The 20,346-nt window shown below is 37.3% G+C and overlaps 1 protein-coding gene across 9 annotated transcripts in view; it reads left to right on the top strand.

The window, feature by feature from the left end:
• Positions 1-20,346, top strand: part of ATP8A1 (ATPase phospholipid transporting 8A1) — a 238,136-nt gene that overhangs the window by 172,514 nt on the left and 45,276 nt on the right. For 5 of the 9 annotated variants that reach the window (XM_024993038.2, XM_024993041.2, XM_024993037.2 and 2 more), the window contains 5 exons: positions 8,255-8,468; positions 8,560-8,670; positions 15,350-15,424; positions 15,529-15,651; positions 19,097-19,175. In XM_024993038.2, the coding sequence (XP_024848806.1) occupies positions 8,255-8,468; positions 8,560-8,670; positions 15,350-15,424; positions 15,529-15,651; positions 19,097-19,175 (602 nt within the window). 9 annotated transcript variants of the gene reach the window in all.

Raw genomic sequence — 20,346 nt, 5'->3', positions numbered from 1 at the left:
AGAGTTTAGAACTGTCCTGAGGTTTTAGCTTTAGAACCTTGGAGATAATCCTGAATTTGGCATGTTTTGTTTCTCACATTATTTTGTGGGCTTTGAGTTTCCAGAGATTCTAAGCCTAAGCCAAAGTTCACAGTTGCAAAGAGAGAGGAACCCCTTAGCTCTATCCAGCCCAGTCTCAGCCCTGTCACACTGGTCACCCCAGGCTTGCACAGGGCACCATAGACAGGGTGGAAAGCTTTCCCCACCTGATTGTTCCTCTGTGTCCTCTGGCACACCACTCTTTCTCTCCATGCCATTTATCTGCTGATAGTCATCCGACATTTCCTGTTTCCCCAAAGGACTCTCACAGGTTTTGCGTTGACAGGTAATTGTGACTCTGAAATCTAGTGAATTCCTTTTTTTAATTCATGGCATCATCAGGATTTTATTCCAGTGTCTGTCGGTACCATCTGCTACCACATGTTCCATCTTCCACTAGGGCTTTCTGAGAGAAAGTTCCTTGGAGAAACCCATCTACATAGGAGAAAATTCAAAAACAAGGGAGTAGGGAGGTAGAGGAAGGAAAGAAAGACGGGCAAGCTGATTTTAAGTTTAAAGAAGCTCTAGCTTCCCAGGTGGCTCAGTGGTAAAGAATCTGCCTGCAACATAGGAGACGCAGCTCTAGTCCCTGGGTCAGGAAGATCCCCTGGAGAAGGAAACGGCAACCCATTCCAGTATTCTTGCCTGGAGAATCCCATGGATGGAGGAGCCTGGTGGGCTACAGTCCATGGGTTCACAAGAGTTGGACACGACTTAGTGACTAAACAGCAACAACTAAGACGCTTCAGCTCTTCCTTACCTACCCAGAGTCATGGGAAGAGGGAAGAGAATCAGTGCCCACATGGTCTCCAAACAGATCCAGTGAATGGGAGCTGGGGCCATTGGTCTTACCACTCTTGAGAGCAAGGTCACCATCGGGCAGAGCATGAAGCGGGAGGGCAGTCATCCTTCCTGAGTAGATGTGCTTCCCAGTTGAAAGGCCACCAATGCTATATCATGTGAGGCTCCTAGACAGAGGTGGCTGGGCTGGTCCTTATTGGAGAAACTACCATCTCCTTGTAGCAAGAGTCCATAGAGAAACCACTGTCTACAGGCTCTTAACGTTTAACTCCTGGGTCAGTAGCTCAATAAAAGTCCTTAAGTTAATATCTCTTAGGGGCAGAAGGAGGGTTCTGAGATCTACTCTCTTTTCCTTTCTTCTCCTTATATTCTTCCATAGAAATTTCACCATGTAGTAAAGGAACTGAGTAAATGGACATTTTGCCAAAAAAGAGAAAATAACCTCGTCCATGATGCCAAGATTAAACTCTTATTCATATTTGACAGTTCACAGTTAGGAGGCAGCCTGTTGTATATTTAGAGTATAGAGGAACTAGGTAATGAATACTGGATTCTTCATGCTTTCTCAAATTGAAGGTTGTAACAACCCTGTGTTGTCCAATAATGGTTACCATTTTTTAGCAAGAAAAGTATTTTTAATTAAGGCATGTATATATGTATATATCTTTTGAGTGATCCAAATTAATATTTTAAGGCATTACTACTGTATTATTTTTTGATTCCTGTTGCTTACAGCAGTCTGCTATATGCTAAGTACAATGTTAGGTCCCAGATAACTGGACAGATGGATGGATGGATGGATTTCTTTTTTTTTAAATGAGCAGTACCACTGTGGACAAACTGTTCTATGGTATGAATACTATAATAAATATTTCTACTAGGAAGTATCTTCTTTTTAGTGCCTTTTATAAGATATATTTGCCAGTCAATAGTTCAGTGTGCCTGTACACACATACATACATGCATATGCAAACATATATTACTGTCAATATGATCAGTCATTATTTAAAATATCTGAACCATTGAAACTGAAGTTTACTTACAGCCACATAATTCCACAAAAGAGAAGTTTTACATCTAAAATGCATTACAAAAGGAATTAAAGATACTTTCCTTTTGCGTCCTGTGGCCGGGCTGTCTGTATTTTGTTTCTGTAGACTGAATCCTTGAATTACAAGTTGCCCTTGATGGCTCTGACTTCACAGTGTATCAGCAGATGTTGCTTTTGGAGACTAGGAAAGCACTCACTCATCAGTCATTTGAATAACACAACTTTCTTACCTAGTAATGGGTGAATGTTTCATTATGTACCCTATGCTAAGAATCGTTTTTAGGATTTGCTATATAAATGGCTGTTTTCATTCCAGTAATAAACTGATGGAGAGTTTCTGGAAGCACTGTAATGGTTATATAATTTTAGTACGTGTAGCCCAAATTATTTTTGCCATGTTTTAACTCCTCCTCAATTCAAAACTTTATAAATGAGCCTACAAATTTTAGTTCGAAGAAGAGTTAAGTTCGGTCTCATAAATTTTTCTCTTAGGTATTTCTCCTTTCGTAATTTCTTTATTAGTCAGCAGAATATGACTCAATGGGGAATAGACTGATATTCGCAAAGAGAAAACTTAGGAAGTTTGTTGCAAAGGAAAGTACAACAGATTCCCCACTAATGATCCTGACCTCTAAATAGTCACCAGGAGCAGCTGTCTAGCTTCCTAAATGCAAAGGCTTTACAAATACAAGGTCATTATACAAAACGCTTCAGGATAACAAAGAAATACTGTATTCCTCCATGTTCTCAATGTGTTTTCTAAATTTACTTTCTGAAAGCAACTTTATAGTAATTTTTAAATTTATAATATGAGTTTTTAAGTTAATATATTATTGGCCTAATTTTTAGTGTATATATGAGATTTTTCTAGGTTATTAACCTAAATATACAATACAGTAAGACAAATTATTGTACTTTTAGCTACCTATAAAAAGTCCTTTAAATATTCTTTAATATGTGAGTGTGTATATATACATGCACATATAATCCTTATCCATATTGCATTTGAAAAGGTGATTCATTTAGCTAATCCAGTTAAAAGGGTGCAAAGTGAGGCTCATGTAAGATGGGCCACCATATATACTTTCCAGCTTAAATGGTAAAAATTTCCAGTACTCCAAACTAATGTTCACAGGGCAGTGAGAGTTACTACATAGCAAGTAAGAAAACTAATGAATAACACATGCAGAAACTGCAGCCAAGATAATATCTGAAGAGCATTCTGCACTCGATGCACTGCTAGGTTGCATCGCAGAGGACCACCCTCTGTTTGTGGAGCCACAGGGAAGAAACCTGGACTTTACAGCACATGCTCCATGTGCAGTCCTTTTCCGCAGAGGCTCTGACTTCTTCCAAAGAAGAAAGAGCAACAGTGGAAGAGAAGAGAACCATAAATAATTTAAGTACTGATGCAGACCCTTGGGTGGTAAAAATACATCTAGGGTAGAAAACAGAGCACTTTTATGATGTCTATGAGTTATGCATTGGATCACTATCGGTATTTATAAAATTTAGGTTTCATATATTCTCAACCATGAATCCGTGGTTTCTGATAGATATGGGGAAGATTAGCTTGTGTGGTAAGGTTGTTCCAGACTACTCAGAAAACTGTACACATATAGAAGCAAGTATATAAAAGTTAAGAAAGTAAACTAATGAGTGAGGAAAGGACTTTTTGTATGGTGGAAACACACAATGAAAAGGAAAGTATTCTGGAGAATTTTTAACGTGAAATTTAATGTATGCTATTTCTTTTACCTGACGTGAACTCCCCTCTCCTTGTCAAATTCTGACTCATCAAGGGAGACTCTTGCAACCCATGCTAACTTCTACATCCTCAGAAATTATGAAGTACTGACAAGTATATCAAAAAGCTTTCTGCAACACTAATGTCTTCTAATTTGGTTTTGCTATCTTGTAAAGGCAGGAGGAGAAGGGGACAACAGAGGATGAGATGGTTGGATGGCATCACTGACATGATAGACATGAGTTTGAGTAGGCTCCGGGAGTTGGTGATGGACAGGGAAGCCTGGCATGCTGCAGTCCATGGGACTGCAAAGAATTGGACATGACTGAGGGACTGCTCTGACTGAATACCTCTTGTAGCAAGAAATAATTTTTTAAATGAGTGCTGTACAAATAGTAGAAGATTGTTTAGCTGATCTCAGCTTGACTAACCTGGGTCCCGTTAAACCACATTTGCTCCCTTAGACATGCTGAAGGCTGCCAACAGCACAGCATACCCGGGGCTGGAAGGACAGTCTTTAGTACATGCCTACACTTTTGCTTCCATGAGTTGACTTGGTGCTTACTAGGAATCCATGGGTGTTCGTTCTTTAATCTATTTATTCTTATTGTACTTCTTAAAGTAATCATCACCTAGATGTTTCATAAGCCACCAAAAAATAGTCTAGCCAAAATTGTTGGTAGATAACCAAATATAATGTTCTGGAAGGACTTTTTGAGTTGCCAGGAAAACATTGCTGGGGACAAGATAACAATAAACTGGGGTGGATGGTATCATGACACTGTAGTTTCCACTTAATGAAACAAGACATGGATTGTGCCTCAAAGTGAGGTTTCTGTAAGAAAAATATGCAGGATTTCAAACACAAACTCCTTTGCAGAGTATGGTTTTTTGCCTTACATCACAAGCTTGTACATTTATATTCTGAGTTAAATTTTATAAGGTATGTATATTTTGTTTTTTGAACTCTACTTAAACCTGATCTCTTTCTTTAGCAACCAACTACTATTTCAGACCCATCAGATACCAGAGCTTCTGCTGTTTGTTGAATCCTCTTCCAAGGATTGTCCTTCCAGTTGTCCTCTTTTATCTTGATAATGGAAGCAGATATCCTTACTTGTGCTACTTGCTGTGTAATTTGGGTTGTCTCTCATCACATCGTTGCCTTTTCTTAAAGAAAAACAGATATTGTTCTTGCCTAGGGAATTCATACTCTGATTTAAGGCCTGAGTTAGTCACATCCATGTTTGTTTTTTGTTTGTTCAGCCTCTCAGTCGTTTCCGACTCTTTGCAGTCCCACGGACTGCAGCACACCAGGCTTACCTGTCCTTCACCATATCCCAGATTTTGCTTCAACTCATGTCCGTTGCGTCATTGATGCTATCCAAGCACCTCATCCTATATCACCCTCTTCTCTCACCATCAGTCTTTCCCAGCATCAGGGTCTTTTCCAGTGAGTCAGCTCTTCGCCTCAGATGGCCAAAGTATTGGAGCTTCGGCATCAGTCCTTCCAATGAATATTCAGGATTGATTTCCTTTTGGATTCACTAGTTTGATCTCCTTGCCGTTCAAGGGACTCTCAAGAGTCTTCTCCAACACCAAAACTTGAAAGTATCAATTTTTTGACACTCAGCCTTCTTAATGGTCTAACTCACATCCATATATAACTACTGGAAAAACCGATACAGACCTTTGTCAGCAAAGTGATGTCTCTACTTTTTAATATGCTGTCCAGGTTTGTCATAGCTTTCCTTCCAGGAAGTAAGCATCTTTTAATTTCATGCCTGCACTCACCATCCACAGTGATTTTGGAGCCCAAAAAAATAAAGTCTGACACTGTTTCCATTTTTCCCTTTCTATTTGCCATGAAGTGATGGGACCAGGTGTCATGACCTTAGTTTTTTGAAGTTGAGTTTTAAGCCAGCTTTTTCACTCTCCTCTTTCACCCTCATCAAGAGGCTCTCTAGGTCCTCTTCACTTTCTGCCATTAGAGTGGTATCACCTGCATATCTGAGTTTGTTGATATTTCTCCCAGCAATCTTGATTCCAGCTTGTGATTCATCCACCCCAATATTTCCCTTGATGTACTCTGCATAGAAGTTAAAGCAGGGGGACAATATACAGCCTTGATATGCTCCTTTCCCAATTTTGAACCAGTCTGTTGTTCCATGGCCATTCTAAATGTTGCTTCTTGACCTGCGTGCAGGTTTTTCAGGAGACAGGTAAGGTGGTCCAATACTCCCATCTCTTTAAGAATTTTCCACAGTTTGTTGTGATCCACACAATCAAAGGCTTTAGTGTAGTCAATGAAGCAAAAGTAGATGTTTTTCTGAAATTCCCTTGCTTTGTCTATGATCTAATGTATATTGGCAATTTGATCTCTGGTTCTTCTTCCATTTCTAAATCCAGCTTGACATCTGGAAGTTCTCAGTTCACATACTGTTGAAGTCTAGCTTGAAGGATTTTGAGCATTATCTTGCTAGCATGTGAAATGAGTGCAATTGCGTGGTAGTTTGAGCATTCTTTGGCATTGCCTTTCTTTGGGATTGGAATGAAAACTGACCTTTCCAGTCCTGTGGCCACTGCTGAGTTTTCCAAATTTGCTGGCATATTGAGTGCAGCACTTTCACAGCATCATCTTTTAGGATTTTAAATAGGTTAGCTGGAATTCCATCCATAGTGTTGGTAAAAATCCTCAGCCAGTTTTAATTTGGGGGTATTAAAAACTATGATGACAAGCAAAGAAAGCAGTGGTTAGTTGTAATAGTCATGAAGAAAAGAAAACAAAGTTTAGTCCAGCTTTTTTCTGATGATTCTCTAAATCATTAATATTAGTTCACCATGCAGAGATTTATCCTTTATTATACATTCAGCTTATGAAAAAAAAAAATACTTGTGTTTCTCAGCTCCATTGATCCCATAGTGTGACTTCACAATGTATTTGCATCGTGAGCCTGTTAAGTTGTAAAGGGAATTTGACAAATGTTTTCAAATGCTTCGCTCTTTTCATGCCCATTTCCCATTTGCTTTTTAGATCATTTCTTGGTGAGCATTCTTTTTTGACATTTACTAAATGTCAGCTATAGTTCATATTTGAAACATTGGCCTAGAGCCAGTAGGCTATCCAATTTATAACAGCCTGTTAAGAAAAATTAAATAAAATGTGAAAATGAAATGAAAATTGCTTCAAAGAAAAATGAGAGCTAACAGTGGAAAAGCCCGTTGATGATGTGATACTCATCCATTCCTTCCCTGTATTCACAGTTGTGTCACTTTGTACTGTTGCCAGACTCTGAAAGGAAATTCAGAGAAAGAATTAAAAATAATTCTTTCATATAGCAAGCATTTATTGAGTACTTATCCTGGATCAGCACAAGTAATACAAAGATGAGGAGACCTGTTCACTCTGCAGGCAACTCACTCTAACACAATGATTCTCAAACTTGAAATAAAGACTGAATCTGTTCTTGGCTAAAGCATTTAAGAAGGGACAGCTGGGCCACCTGAAGGCACTTATTTGAGCAAAATCTGCTAGGAATTTTTCCTAAGGAAATAATCAGGAAAATGTGCAAAGATGTATTGAGTCTCAGAGCAATGATCTTCATTTCTAAGTAGGCTAATAAATGGTTTACCAGATGTTCCAGCAGGTATTTACCGCATTTAACCTTGATGAAGAATTTAGCTCTGGGTTATTTCCTTTGCTCACTAACATTGTCTATATTAGTTGTTTCTCAGTAGTTCATTACTGTCTTAATAGTTTGCTGAGCCAGATCACTATTCAGTTTTCCTTTCTTTCTGTCTAAGCACAGAGATAGCATGGATACTAGATTAAGTTAATCATGCAAATAAATATTTTGTCATTGAACTGTAATTGTTGTGGGGTTTTAAGTCTATGATAAGTTGCTCCAAAGTTAATATTAATACCATACAACTTTGGTATGGATGCTGGTGTTCTCTATTCCTGACCCACCTTTATATAAAAGGATGCTTGATTCTACTTGGCCATTGTCAGCAGCTTTAGAAAAGAAACAGGCACGTGAACTATGTAATCAAGTACTTGGTATTTTACTTGACTCACCCGGGTGTCTGAGAACAGGTGGGGAAGGTACCCAGTTCCTTATTGTTTATTTAAATTGTTTAAATGTGTAAGAATCATCTAAGATCAGCTTATGGAGGTCCAAAACTTTTATTTTCAAGGTATAGAAGAACAATTGGTATTTGAACTATCATTCAACAGCCTTTCTGGCTTTCTTTCTCATTCAAAAGTGAAGAATCAGAAATCTTGATATTATTTGTTAGGAAGTAATGGGATTTCTGAACACAAATGTCATCTTTTAACAAATTTATGCACACATACTGGGAAACTAATATTTAACAAGGCCATTGTAGCTTCTATCTGTCACCTAGAGTTTTGCTTCTGTGACTTTATTTTTCCCTTAAAGTGGCAAACCAGGCTAACAGATTTAAACACTTAAACGTAAGACTTTTCCATGATGATTCTTCAGAGACCTATTCATTTAGCTCTTCTGCTGCTTTCATTCTTCAAGACAATGACATCTTAAAATTCCTTTTTTCAGGAAAAAAGTGATAATTTGTTGTTATTTAAGGGTTTCTCCTCTTCAAAAATCTGAAGTTGTGGAGATGGTTAAGAAACAAGTTAAAGTCATAACACTCGCCATTGGTGATGGAGCAAATGACGTCAGTATGATACAGACGGCACATGTTGGAGTAGGAATAAGTGGCAATGAAGGCCTTCAGGCAGCTAATTCTTCTGACTACTCTATAGCTCAGGTAAACCATCATTTCTGCCAAACACACCATCCATCTTTTTCAGCTGACACTATGAAGAGGAAAATGTTAATTTTTTCCATTCTTATTTTAGTTCAAATATTTGAAGAATTTGTTGATGGTTCATGGTGCCTGGAACTATAACAGAGTCTCCAAGTGTATCTTATACTGCTTCTACAAGAATATAGTCCTCTATATTATCGAGGTAATTGCAAGTTAAGTTTAAAAATCCTTGTTATTTGCATATATATTTGAAACGTTTTGGGGAAGACATTTCTTCATAACTTTAATGAATCCTTCGTCAGCCCACTTTTTTAACTTCTGAATATGTTAAAAAGTTTGTCAGCTGTGGAGAATAATGTTGAAATTCTGGCTAAAACATTATGTTGCTTTGGTAAGGAATGTTGAATTATAATTGCTAATAATGTGTACAGTTTTAAAAAACTACAAACTACATAGCAGTTTTTATAAAGTTCAAAAACATACGAGAGAAAACAGTAAATTGTTAAGGGATGCACATGAGGAAAACTGTGTTTAAAGAGAAAAGGAAGGGAAAATGGAAGAAAATCCAAAAAAAAGAGGGGATATACATATAGCTGATTCACTTTGCTGTACAGTAGAAAATAACACAACATTGTAAAGCAACTATGCAATAAAAATCAATTTTTTTAAAAAAGGAAAGGAATAGTGGACATAAAACTGAGGATGTCAGTTTTACTAAGGGATCTGCCAAGTCACTTCAGTCTTGTCCGACTCTGTGTGACCCCATAGACGGCACCCCATCAGGCTCCCCTGTCCCTGGGATTCTCCAGGCAAGAACACTGGAGTGGGTTGCCATTTCCTTCTCCAAGGCATGAAAGTGAGAACTGAAAGTGAAGTCGCTCAGTCATCTCCGACTCTTAGCGACCCCATGGACTGCAGCCTACCAAGCTCCCCCATCCATGGGATTTTCCAGGCAAGAGTACTGGAGTGGGGTGCCATTGCCTTCTCCAACTAAGGGATCTAATCAGTAAAAATACACAGGTAGTTTTGCTAGTATTGGTCATCCTATAGTTCTTATTATGTTTCAGGCCTGCATAATTGGATAGAAGTATTCCTTGCTCTTCAGATCGGTTTTGGTGTCTGGATTTGGTAGGAAACAAGAGTCCAGATAATGAGGAATTTGTCTAAAAATTATCAGAATAGTTCAATTACTGTGTCTGGATCACAAGGAATTTCTATATTCCTTTTCATATGGCAAATATAACATTTTTAACATGTAAACTTAACTTGGGTCAGGAATATCATTTCTGAAAGGATGCATTTTATTCTGAAACATGTTTTGCAGTCTCCACAGGCTGCCAGGCACCAGGGTTAGTTCAGTAACTGAAGTAAATCGCGCGAGGTTTCTATCCTCCAAAAACTTGCCAATAGAAATATAAAGCAAACCACATGTGTAATTTTACATTTTCTGGGAACCACATCAACAACAAGTAAAAATTAAAGCCCAAATTAATTTTAAATTATATTTCATTTAACTCTATATATTCAATATTATTATTTCAGCTTGGAATCTCTATAAAAAATTATTAAAGCAATATTTCACATTCTTTTCTTCATAACTAAGTGTTCACAGTCTAGTGCGTATTTTACACATACAGCGTATCTTAGTTTGGACTAATCACATTTCAAGTATTCAAGAACCACATGGCCAGCGGCTATTCCTCTGGGTAGCACAGCACCAGTAGGTGAATGAGTAAACTGAACACTCAGGATGCGATAAGTAAGTTCTTTATATTTAAAAAGAAAAAATATGACCACCTTTTCATCAGAAGCTGTATTCGTAATGTTTGAACTCTAGGCGTTACCAGTTCCTTGCTCCTCTTGCAGCTTCACAGAGCCCAACAAGGAGCGCTCCATAGCTTGTTAAGAAAGCCCTCCATCTTCCACTCCTGTCAGAGGACCTGCCTACGCCTTCATAAATCTGCCCTGGGCTCCCTTACACATGTTTGTTTATGCCACCTTGCCCTCTACTCAGTTGACTGCTTCTACACATCCATCAGAAGAGGCAGAACCTTCCCATGTGCCATTTGAAAATAATATCTCATACTTTATGCCACAAAAGTAACACTATAAACAAAACGGTCTGTAGACTTTACATTTCCCCTGCTGAGATGTTCGTTGGAAACTGCTGTATGTTTGCTTCAGCTGTTCTTTATGCCTGTCAGAATGCTTATCTTCTTATCAAAATGTTGACTGAGCATAGTTCTTATTATGAGTCAGATTAATAAAATTAAGGGCTTCCCTGGTGGTTCAGACAGCAAGGAATCTGCCTGCAATCCAGGAGACCCAGGTTCGATCCCTGGGTTTTTTAGTTTCGAAGTATGCAGGCAGTTTTATTTGTTGGTCACTAAAAATCTGTAATTAGATTGCAACCCACTCGGTAAAATAATCATATACCATAATTAAATACTTGGAAACATAAACAGAATAATCTATGAATTTAGTCATTGTTCATTACTGCTGAATTTGGTCTGAAATAGTCTGTTTTGAAACAAAATACACTTCCAAAATAGCTTATGAGATCATACAAAATATTTTCTGTTTATATAAATTTGTTATTCTTTTCTAATAAAATTATTTTCAATTCTCAGTCCCCTCTATAGTCCTAACCTTTCTAGTTAGATTTTTTTTCTCATTCCTCAACATTTATCGGCATTAGAAAGAATACCAGTTTATACAGTTTATTTACATATAATCTTGAAGTATCTGGGAGTTTAAAGCCACTGGCAGCAATAAATCTGCTTGCAAAAATATAATTGTGTAAAATGAAATGAGTACTCAACTTGCCACTTTTTAAATCTAGATTATTTGACAATCAACAATGAAGTGGTCAAAATTACGTACTAATGGGAGACATAAAATATATCAAACTCAAATGAAAAACTAAATCTGCACGCTCTGTTTCAAATCCACAGTTATGCAATTTGTGGTTGATTAGCCCTAAATTTCACTTGGCTTTGAATTTAAAGCCTCTTTGAGAGATAACTAACACTGATCAAATTCTTTACACATTGGAAAGGAAATCAGTCCTAAACTTTACTGGAAATCTCATTCTTAAGTTATTTTTCTTTTAGCAGTTTATGGAAATGTATTTTGAATATAATTCAACTATCTTGGAAATGAATTGACCTTTTAAATCAATTCCCAGATACCCAACTTTTGCCAGCTAAAACAGGTTCTGCAGATGTTAATGGCTCATGTCAATACTGTGAATGAATAGACAGAAAACACATCATTGAATGTCTCTAGTGAGGACAACTGCCAGTCTCGAATCTCCCCTTTCAGTTTTTTGTGCTGATCGGGCGTGGGAGCAGAGGGCTCATTGACTGTTTGTAAGCTGCTGTTTAATATGCAGAAATGCTCCATCAGGGAAATGTCTGTGAAGCTGTAACTGCCACGCCTCTACTGGGACGCGAAAGTTAGAAAATAATACCAGGGCAGGCAGGTCTGAAGTTTCTTTGCTAATAAAGAAATAGTATGGAACACTATGGGTTTTAGAGACTATCTGTAAAAACTGCTTTTCCCATTGCTGTACTGCCAGGAATGTCACCGTCTAGCTACTCCATTGCCATAAATTATAGCCAAACAAATAAAAACAGATTTGGCAGGTGGCGGTATAAAGCACTAGCTTGTGGTGGCCACTCAGCAGCGACTCTAGGTGTTCATTGGAATGACTGGCATTCACTAGAGATTTTAGTTTCTCTGAAACATCTGACTCCTTGCTAGCAAAGTAAAACCTTTTCTCTCAAACAGTTGGTCACATCCAGGTTTTCCGGTAAGATCCCAAGGCAGTGTAGCGTTTCTGATTTCCAGAAGCTTTGATTAAAGTCAATGAGGTGATACTTTCCCACCAAGTTGTGCTGAGATATGGATTTCCTGTGAATTTAAATAATTTAGATACCTCCCCAGAGGGACTCATGTTTTCTTTCTGCATCCATGGTTTTGTTGAGTCAAGGGAGGGACTTTTATGTGTTTATAGTAATTTAGGTGTTGTTTTATTTAGTATGGGATGCATTTCTAATGTATCTTTAAACTGCAAATCTCAGACTAACTTGAAATCAGCCTTCTGGTAGACGTCTTCACTGTTAAAAATCTCTCTTTCCTTTAAAATACATAAACTTCAGTGCCAAAATATTTATATTAAGATGTGGGTACTATATTAGAAGAGTCAATTCCTATCTAGTCATTTCTCCTTTTAAAAAAATTAAAATATTAACTTTTTAAAGCACAGGAAGAGAGTTTCTAGAAACATGTTCACATACCTTTCATTAGGAAAAATAAAAAGGCAAAAATGCTTTGATAGCTTTCAACTTAAAATGTCTACATTTTTCTCATAAACCAGTTAGTAAAGTAGTGCATTTTAAAATAAACTTGGACTGCAAGTGTGTTAGCTTATTTGCAAGTTATTTTGAATTGGAAACTGAATATAAGTATCCATTGATTTAGATTCCTAAATTTCAAATTTAGATTCCTCTATTTCAAGCTCCTAGTGGTGTTTTAATCACCAAATTTACATACAAAGAAGCCAGGAGACCATTCACATTTACAAATGTTTATCCACACACAAATTTATTAACATAAATGTCTCCTATTATACAGTATTGATGTTTGCAAATGCATTTATAACTAACCTTTGAGCCAAATCATGTCCCTTAAAGGAATTTGGTATGTGTGCAGCTTCAGCTTTCTTCAGACCAACGAAGATTAGGCTGCGTCTTCATAGACTATTCAGGCCACAACTGAAAGTTTGTGTTTAAAAATTCCTTATATTACCATCATACCGTAAGAAATCTGAATGAGCTTCACAGTCACCTACAGGGAAAACATTACCGTCACCCAGAGTATCACAAATATGTATTTACAGAATCCACATCTCAGAAGGGCCAAATGTGAAAACACAATGGATGGCGTTGAAGTCTGTCCTGTCAGTTTGTGTCTACTTAACGCTTTCCAAAAAAAAAAAAAAGTTTAAAGTCTGCAAGGAATAAAGGAAGTCTCCAAGGAATACATTTAACTTCACATGAAGATGCTAAGTACTTTTGCATGTAGCAGTGAATGGTCTGGCTTCTAGTTGAGAGCACAAGTTCAAATCTTTTCTGTAAATATATGTGGCAAGCAAGTGAGAATTTCAGATTTGCCTCCCATTTCTATGCTTTTGTTCTTGTTGTTGTTAATGCGTGTTACAACCCTGACACAATCTGGACTTATTTTTCATGTGCTATTGCTGCTTTGTTCTCTTTTCCATCTCATGAAGCCAACATTGGTTTTTATATACGCTCAGTCATTCCTTTCCCTATAAAAAGGAAAAAGATCAATGTGTGTACAGAAACTGTTCATAGGGAGGCCAGCCTGGGTACATATTGATAAATGGTGAATTTGTAGCAATTCATGCTTCCATAATGAGGTTAAATGAAACGTGAAGTGTAGCAAAGTCCGTGCAACTCCAGTTCAAAAATTCACTTAACCAGCACGTCCAGACTGCTGTCCCCTAACAGGTTCTTGGTTGTTGTTGTGATAGTTTGGCTTTGTGTTTGTGTTTATGTCTTGTTGGGCCAGACATTTTTCTCTTCCAGATCAATATGATTTTTAATTACATTTTAGTCCTGCTTTTTTTTAAAATAACACAGGGATTATTGATTTACTAACATTCACTTAAATTTTCCACTTGTCTTAAATATGCTGGAGAAAGTTTCTCTTTATTGTCCCTTAATTTTGTAGGCAAAGTTCAGTTTTCTGCTTTTAAGAAACTGCAAAATATATAAGAATATGTCACTCTATTAAAGATTAGTTTTTAATCAAAGTATAAATTGAAGTTACAAAATATTTTTAATATTATAAACTCAAATTTTGCATTCTGATGGCTATAATTATCAAGAAATATTTTTTAAAAAGGTTAAATACGTTGACACATTAATTCTACTTCTAAGAATTCATTCCAAAAGGAAAAAGAATAGGAGGAAATTTTGGGAGATGATGGGATATGTCTGTTACCTTGATTAGGTGATAGTTTCATGCATATGTCCAAATTCACCAAATTGTATACATTAAATGTGTGTCACTTTTGTATGTCAATTTTACCTCAATTAAGCTATATTTTACTCAAAGTAATTCAGCCTAAGAAATTGAGATATTTAGGATTTCTGAAAGAAAATTCAGTTCTGAATTAAGTATAGTAGAAAAAAACAGAAGCAAGCTAAATATCCAAAATAGTAGGGGATATATATCCATTTCCATTAACATCTTTTAAAGGGTATGTAACAACTTAAGAAAATATGTATTATACAATGTTAAGAAGAAAAGGAACAGGACATGATGCTGCATATAGGTTTCCATAAGATAAATCGTTGAATGTATATAAATGAGCTACATGAATATAACCAAAGCAGAAGACAATAAATGGTGATGGTATTAGTATAGGAAATTATTTTATTTTCTAAATAAACAAAAGTTTTAATTATGATTAAAAAAATCTTTAACTACCAGAAGATAGATATTTTAAAGAGGAATTAAAGGTCTAAAATTTTAATGGCATAAAATATACTCTCTAAAGTGTCTTTTAGGAAACAAGATTATACCTAATTTTTTTTTAATCTATGATTGCCTATTGGTATAGTTCTTTTTTGATTCAACAAGTGGAACCAATCCTGACCTAAATAGCAAAGACCTTATGAAAGAATCCCTTCAAATTAAAAAGTAAAGCAAAGAAACGCCATTTTCAAGAGAATCATGAAAATACTGTGTCAGTGAAGCTCTTATGCACTGGTTGAGTAACAGCAGATTTTAAACACTGAGTTTATGGTTTCTGCATTCTAAGTTGGAGGTTTGGACTATTTTCTTCCTAGATCTGGTTTGCCTTCGTGAATGGCTTTTCTGGACAGATCCTCTTTGAGAGATGGTGCATAGGTCTTTATAATGTGGTAAGTTTAGGACTTTTAATTACTCCTGTTCTATTGAATACTTTGAGATAGAAGATCACCCTGCATTTGGCTACCTGGTATAATGACTAGTTTGTGCACTTTAGATGTTTACAGCAATGCCACCCTTAACTCTGGGAATATTTGAGAGATCATGCAGAAAGGAGAATATGTTGAAGTATCCTGAATTATACAAAACATCTCAGAATGCCCTGGACTTCAACACCAAGGTAGGAACCAGTGCCCCGGCGGGACTTGCTTTATTGCTCCAGTTGCTTGGGGCATCAGTCTTCTAAAGCCAAGGAAACTCCAGGGTCCTGACCATGGCAGGCCAGATTTGCTTAAGGTTCTGATATGACCTGAGAAGGTGTTTGGTTTTGCTGTGAATTTAACCTGTAACCACAATTCACTGGAGTTTGCCAGGCAGCAGTAAAGTGGGCCTGGCAGGCAGAGGGGGTGGCCCTCTGACTTTCTGTTTTTGCAGTTTTGTGGGGAATGCGCACTGTTCTCAGAGGTCAGTCATCCAGGACTGGCATGGACAGTCTTTACACATACAAAGTGATGAGGGATGATATATCATTCTTTACCCATTTTCTGTTTTATGAAATAACTTTGTCTTCATTGAAATATTAGATTGTATTAAGCATTAAAGATATCGTCTCTGGTAGATAACTCATTTACCAATAATAATCATTATTTACAATCATTATTAAGCCATAAAACTTAATATAAGATAAAATATCCAACATTTTATCTAAAATCATATTCTGAGTTTATAGCCTATATAGCAAGCCACAGACTTTTGTCATCTTTGTGATCCACAGTATTTCTTCATCCCAGCAACAAAAATATCTATTTCCTGCATAGTTCACTCTCCTGCAATTATGTATTCTAAAGTGTTTCCACTAGTGTTTGTTAGAAATTCGGGTTTCTATCCAGTGTAACTGAGGAGTTTTGTTTGTTGTTTTTTTGTTTTTTTTTTTAAGTTTTGTAACAGTCAAGGTAGATGTAATTTTGAAACTATAATAAAAGTATCAAATACACCTTCACAGAATTTTTTCTCATTTAATATAGTACATGTTGGTTATGTTATGCATGTTATGTTACCAATAATTATATGTAACCTTAATTTGGTGTTTTGAATTTAGGAAATTAATGTAGGATATTTTAAATTTTATTATTTCATAAAACTGTCAAATGACATTTGTTCTCAGTATACCAGGGCAATAGAGCGAGACTGGTGTGGCAGCGCCTCTAACCTCATATAGTAAATGATGGTGTTAAGTTTATTGCCAGGATGTTATTCATCTTCTGAGATGAGGTCTTCATGAATGCACTGTGCATACATGTCCCAGTGTGCAGATGCGTACAACTTGAGGGATGGGATAACTGAATTTGGTTAAGTTAAAAAAAAAAAAAAAACTTAACTACAAGGTTTTATGTAGAGTGGAGAACAAGTGGGTTTTTATAGAGCCCACTAGTTCTATAAAGTATTTTAGTGGTCTTTTAAAACTGTTGCTATTTATAATATGCAATGTCTGTGCTTTAATTTCTTAATGTTTTATTTTTTGCTTTTTTAAAAATTTACCTTTGATGTCCAATTTGTGTTAAATTCTACTGCCTTGCTAAAAAGCTTTCCATTACCTATGGTGAGTATTTTCAAGTGACAGAAAGCTACACTTGGGGCAGATACAATGGATTATGAGCTCTTGTTTCCTTGAAAATGTAATCTGAGAGCTAGGAAGGTTCCAGACTTTCTGGCAGGCTAACAATAACCCTTACCAGCCCAGAGTACATCCACCTCAGCCACCCGTCCGCATCTCCCGTTGCTGAGGCTCCGTGGTGGCTCTTGAGAGTTAGCTTCCCAGCCCAGAGTACATCCACCTCAGCCACCCGTCCCCATCTCCCGTTGCTGAGGCTCCGTGGTGTCTCTTGAGAGTTAGCTTCCCAGCCCAGAGTCACACGTCCCCATCTCCCATTGCTGAGGCTCCGTGGTGTCTCTTGAGAGTTAGCTTCCCAGCCACTGCCTTGACCTTGCTCCTGTTGCTTATAAACCGGTCGTCACAGGATTACCCAAAACCATTCCTAGAAAGTCACATCCTTTTGTACCCTTTGTATATGGCAACTTGGAAAGTCTTGTGGCCAGTGAGAAAGTGTAACTGGTCATATATAGTTTTAACGTGAGAGCAGCCTTCCTTGTATTTTTTGCTGTTCTTGTATACAAAGTATCTCATAGTCTGCAAAGCCCTGGCATTTAGAAAAGTCACCATATCAATCCAAATAGAGTATACAACTTCTGTATTCATTTAAATATTTATAGATACACAAGCTGCCAGCAATTTTTATAGGGTTTATGGATTTTTCTAATGATTTCAGTGAAAATTGTTTGAATAAATCCCATATAAACATTTTAAAATTCAGGAACAAATGGTTACAGAATGCACAGTTGTATACACAGCAGTTGCTCCAGGTCCCCAGTGTAGAAGCATTGTTACCCTGAATGATGACGATTACGTTTGTTATGGTAAAAAGGGTCGGAGGTGCTGAGGTCGTGACAGGGGTTAAAGGATTAACATGTGACAATAAGTATCGGTCAGGAAAATGGAAAAGTAGAACTAATTTTTCTTGCACCCACCTGTGCTTTCTGTCAAATAAAAACTTGCAGTAATGACATAGTGAGGAGAAGAGACAAAGGTTAATGAGTAACATAAGTTCAAATGTGTAATGTATTGCAGCGTAAATTGGATCATACAATCCAGTGTGGCTGGGTGAACTAACAAAGGAGATTGAGATCACAGTGGAAAATTTTGGGAGGCAGGCAACTTAATTTCTGTTGTTTGAACAGCTTAAAACTATTTTAATACATGCCAGTTTTATTTGGCATACATTTTGTTTGCAAGAAGCACTTCTGAGGGACAAAACTGCAGCCCTTCAAAGGGCTGTGAGCGTTCTAAACAGTTTTTCTATAACTTAATCTTTTACATCCATGTTACAAAGAAAAGGCTAGTGATACTTGCTTTCTTGTTAATGAAATACAATAGATGAGAAAGCAATAACTATTAAATGATATTATAATTGTATGAAGTTTGATGTTGACAGGTGTTTTCAAATTGTGAAAGTCTTTTGTAACTTAAGTCCTGGTAAAAGGGCTTTGCTTTGAGGAACTATGCAATTTAAATGTTACACTTGTTATTTTTAGTGTTGTGCTGTGGGTGTGTTTGGAAAAAGAGAATGCACTATATCCTTACCATTTAAAAGTTTACACTTTTATTGCACATGGAAAAGAAAAAGTAGGGATCTCACCAAATTACAATCTCTTCAAAAGTCTGTTCGTCTGGAATTATGAAAATAGTCCCACTTAAAGAGTTTCATGATCTAACAGTAATTTTAAATTTTATTTTCTTCTTCAGGCAGAAATTTAAACTTTTAATCCTTGGTTTTTAGAAAGTAGAAAAAATTTCAGTGAAGCTGAAAAAACATTTAGAGAAACATAAAAATAAATAAATGACCCATGAAGGTCTAAGAGGCAGAAAGTGTCTGTCAGTTCTATTAATTCACAGTGGTGGCCCGACAGAAACACGTTTTGTGAATCTAGCTCACAGATAAAAAGAAAGGTCAGAGTTCACAGAGCTAGTTTATCGCAAATGGTTCTCATGGATTTTTGTTTTCCCTCAGGTTTTCTGGGTTCATTGTTTAAATGGCCTCTTCCACTCAGTTATTCTGTTTTGGTTTCCACTAAAAGCCCTTCAATATGGTAAGTAGGAAGGATATGAATGCTAAGATGTGACTTTTTACTTTTTTAGAAAAATAATTCATTGTCAATATATGTTAAAAATTATAGCGGTGTTTCATTTTATGATGTTTCTTCCTTAACCTAAAATACATGCATTTAAAAGTTGTACACACTTTAAAGATTTTTACTATTCCTTTGGGAGCAAAGTGATTTAATATATGCAAAGCCTTTCTTCTCTACTTCTCATGTTTTTCAAACTTGCAGAGAGTGAAATTTTAAGGTTTTTTTTCCCCTCTGTTGATGTATAGTTAGGAGACAACAGTGCTGATGTTTTACGTCGTCTGTTTATTATACCTGTGAGACTTGTATCAGCTCTTTATACTGAACCTCATCAGACATGCTAGTATTTTCAAGTACTTGAGCTGCAGCTTTGAATGAGATTTTCAGTATGTTATTATGTTCGTCTTGGAGTGTAAGCTTTTATCTCTGCTTGTTTTGAGGGGGTGATGTTATTGTGTCAGTTTTGAGAGATGGGATCATGGTGAATTTCCTATACACATAAAAATGATTAAGTAGTCACTTTAGAGAAGAGGTCCCTGGGATGCTTAAGCTGGTGTTGCTATGTCCGGAGCAGACCTTGCCCTGGAATCCGGAGGAAGACGGCTGAACATTCAGCTCACAGACATGTACCTCAAACAAGACACACACAACACCCGAGATCTGCGTGCCCTTCAGAGGTACTAGCTGTTCTCGCGGCTGAGTTAACACTGGCCCGTAAGGTGCAGGGCCGGCTCTTCTGTCCCACCAACAGCCTCCTCTCCAAGCTGCCAGAGGCATCCTCATAAAACGTAAATCAGACCAGATGCCTCCCTGCTCAGAACCCCACAGACTCGATCACATTTAGAACCAAGTCCATAGCCCCAGCCTTGGCCAACTTGGCTCTCCTTCCACCCCACCAGTGCCGCCCCTGCCAGCTCCCACCCTCACTGTGCTCCAGCCCATAGGCCATCCATCCGCTCTTCCTCGTCTTCACCAGGTGTCCAGCAGCTCTCTCCTCCCACCCTCAGGTCTGTGCTTGGAGAAGCACTCCCGGATCACCCTGCCTCAGAGACCCTCCAACCCCGCGCCCTCTGCCCCTGACTCTCTCTCCTCATCCTCTTGTATCTTCTTGGTGCTTGCCTAGTGGGTGTGA

The sequence above is a fragment of the Bos taurus genome, chromosome 6, assembly GCF_002263795.3.
Source record: "Bos taurus isolate L1 Dominette 01449 registration number 42190680 breed Hereford chromosome 6, ARS-UCD2.0, whole genome shotgun sequence".
NCBI lineage: Eukaryota > Metazoa > Chordata > Mammalia > Artiodactyla > Bovidae > Bos > Bos taurus.
Note: the sequence above shows the minus strand (reverse complement) of the source record. Positions and strands in the feature narration are given on the sequence as shown.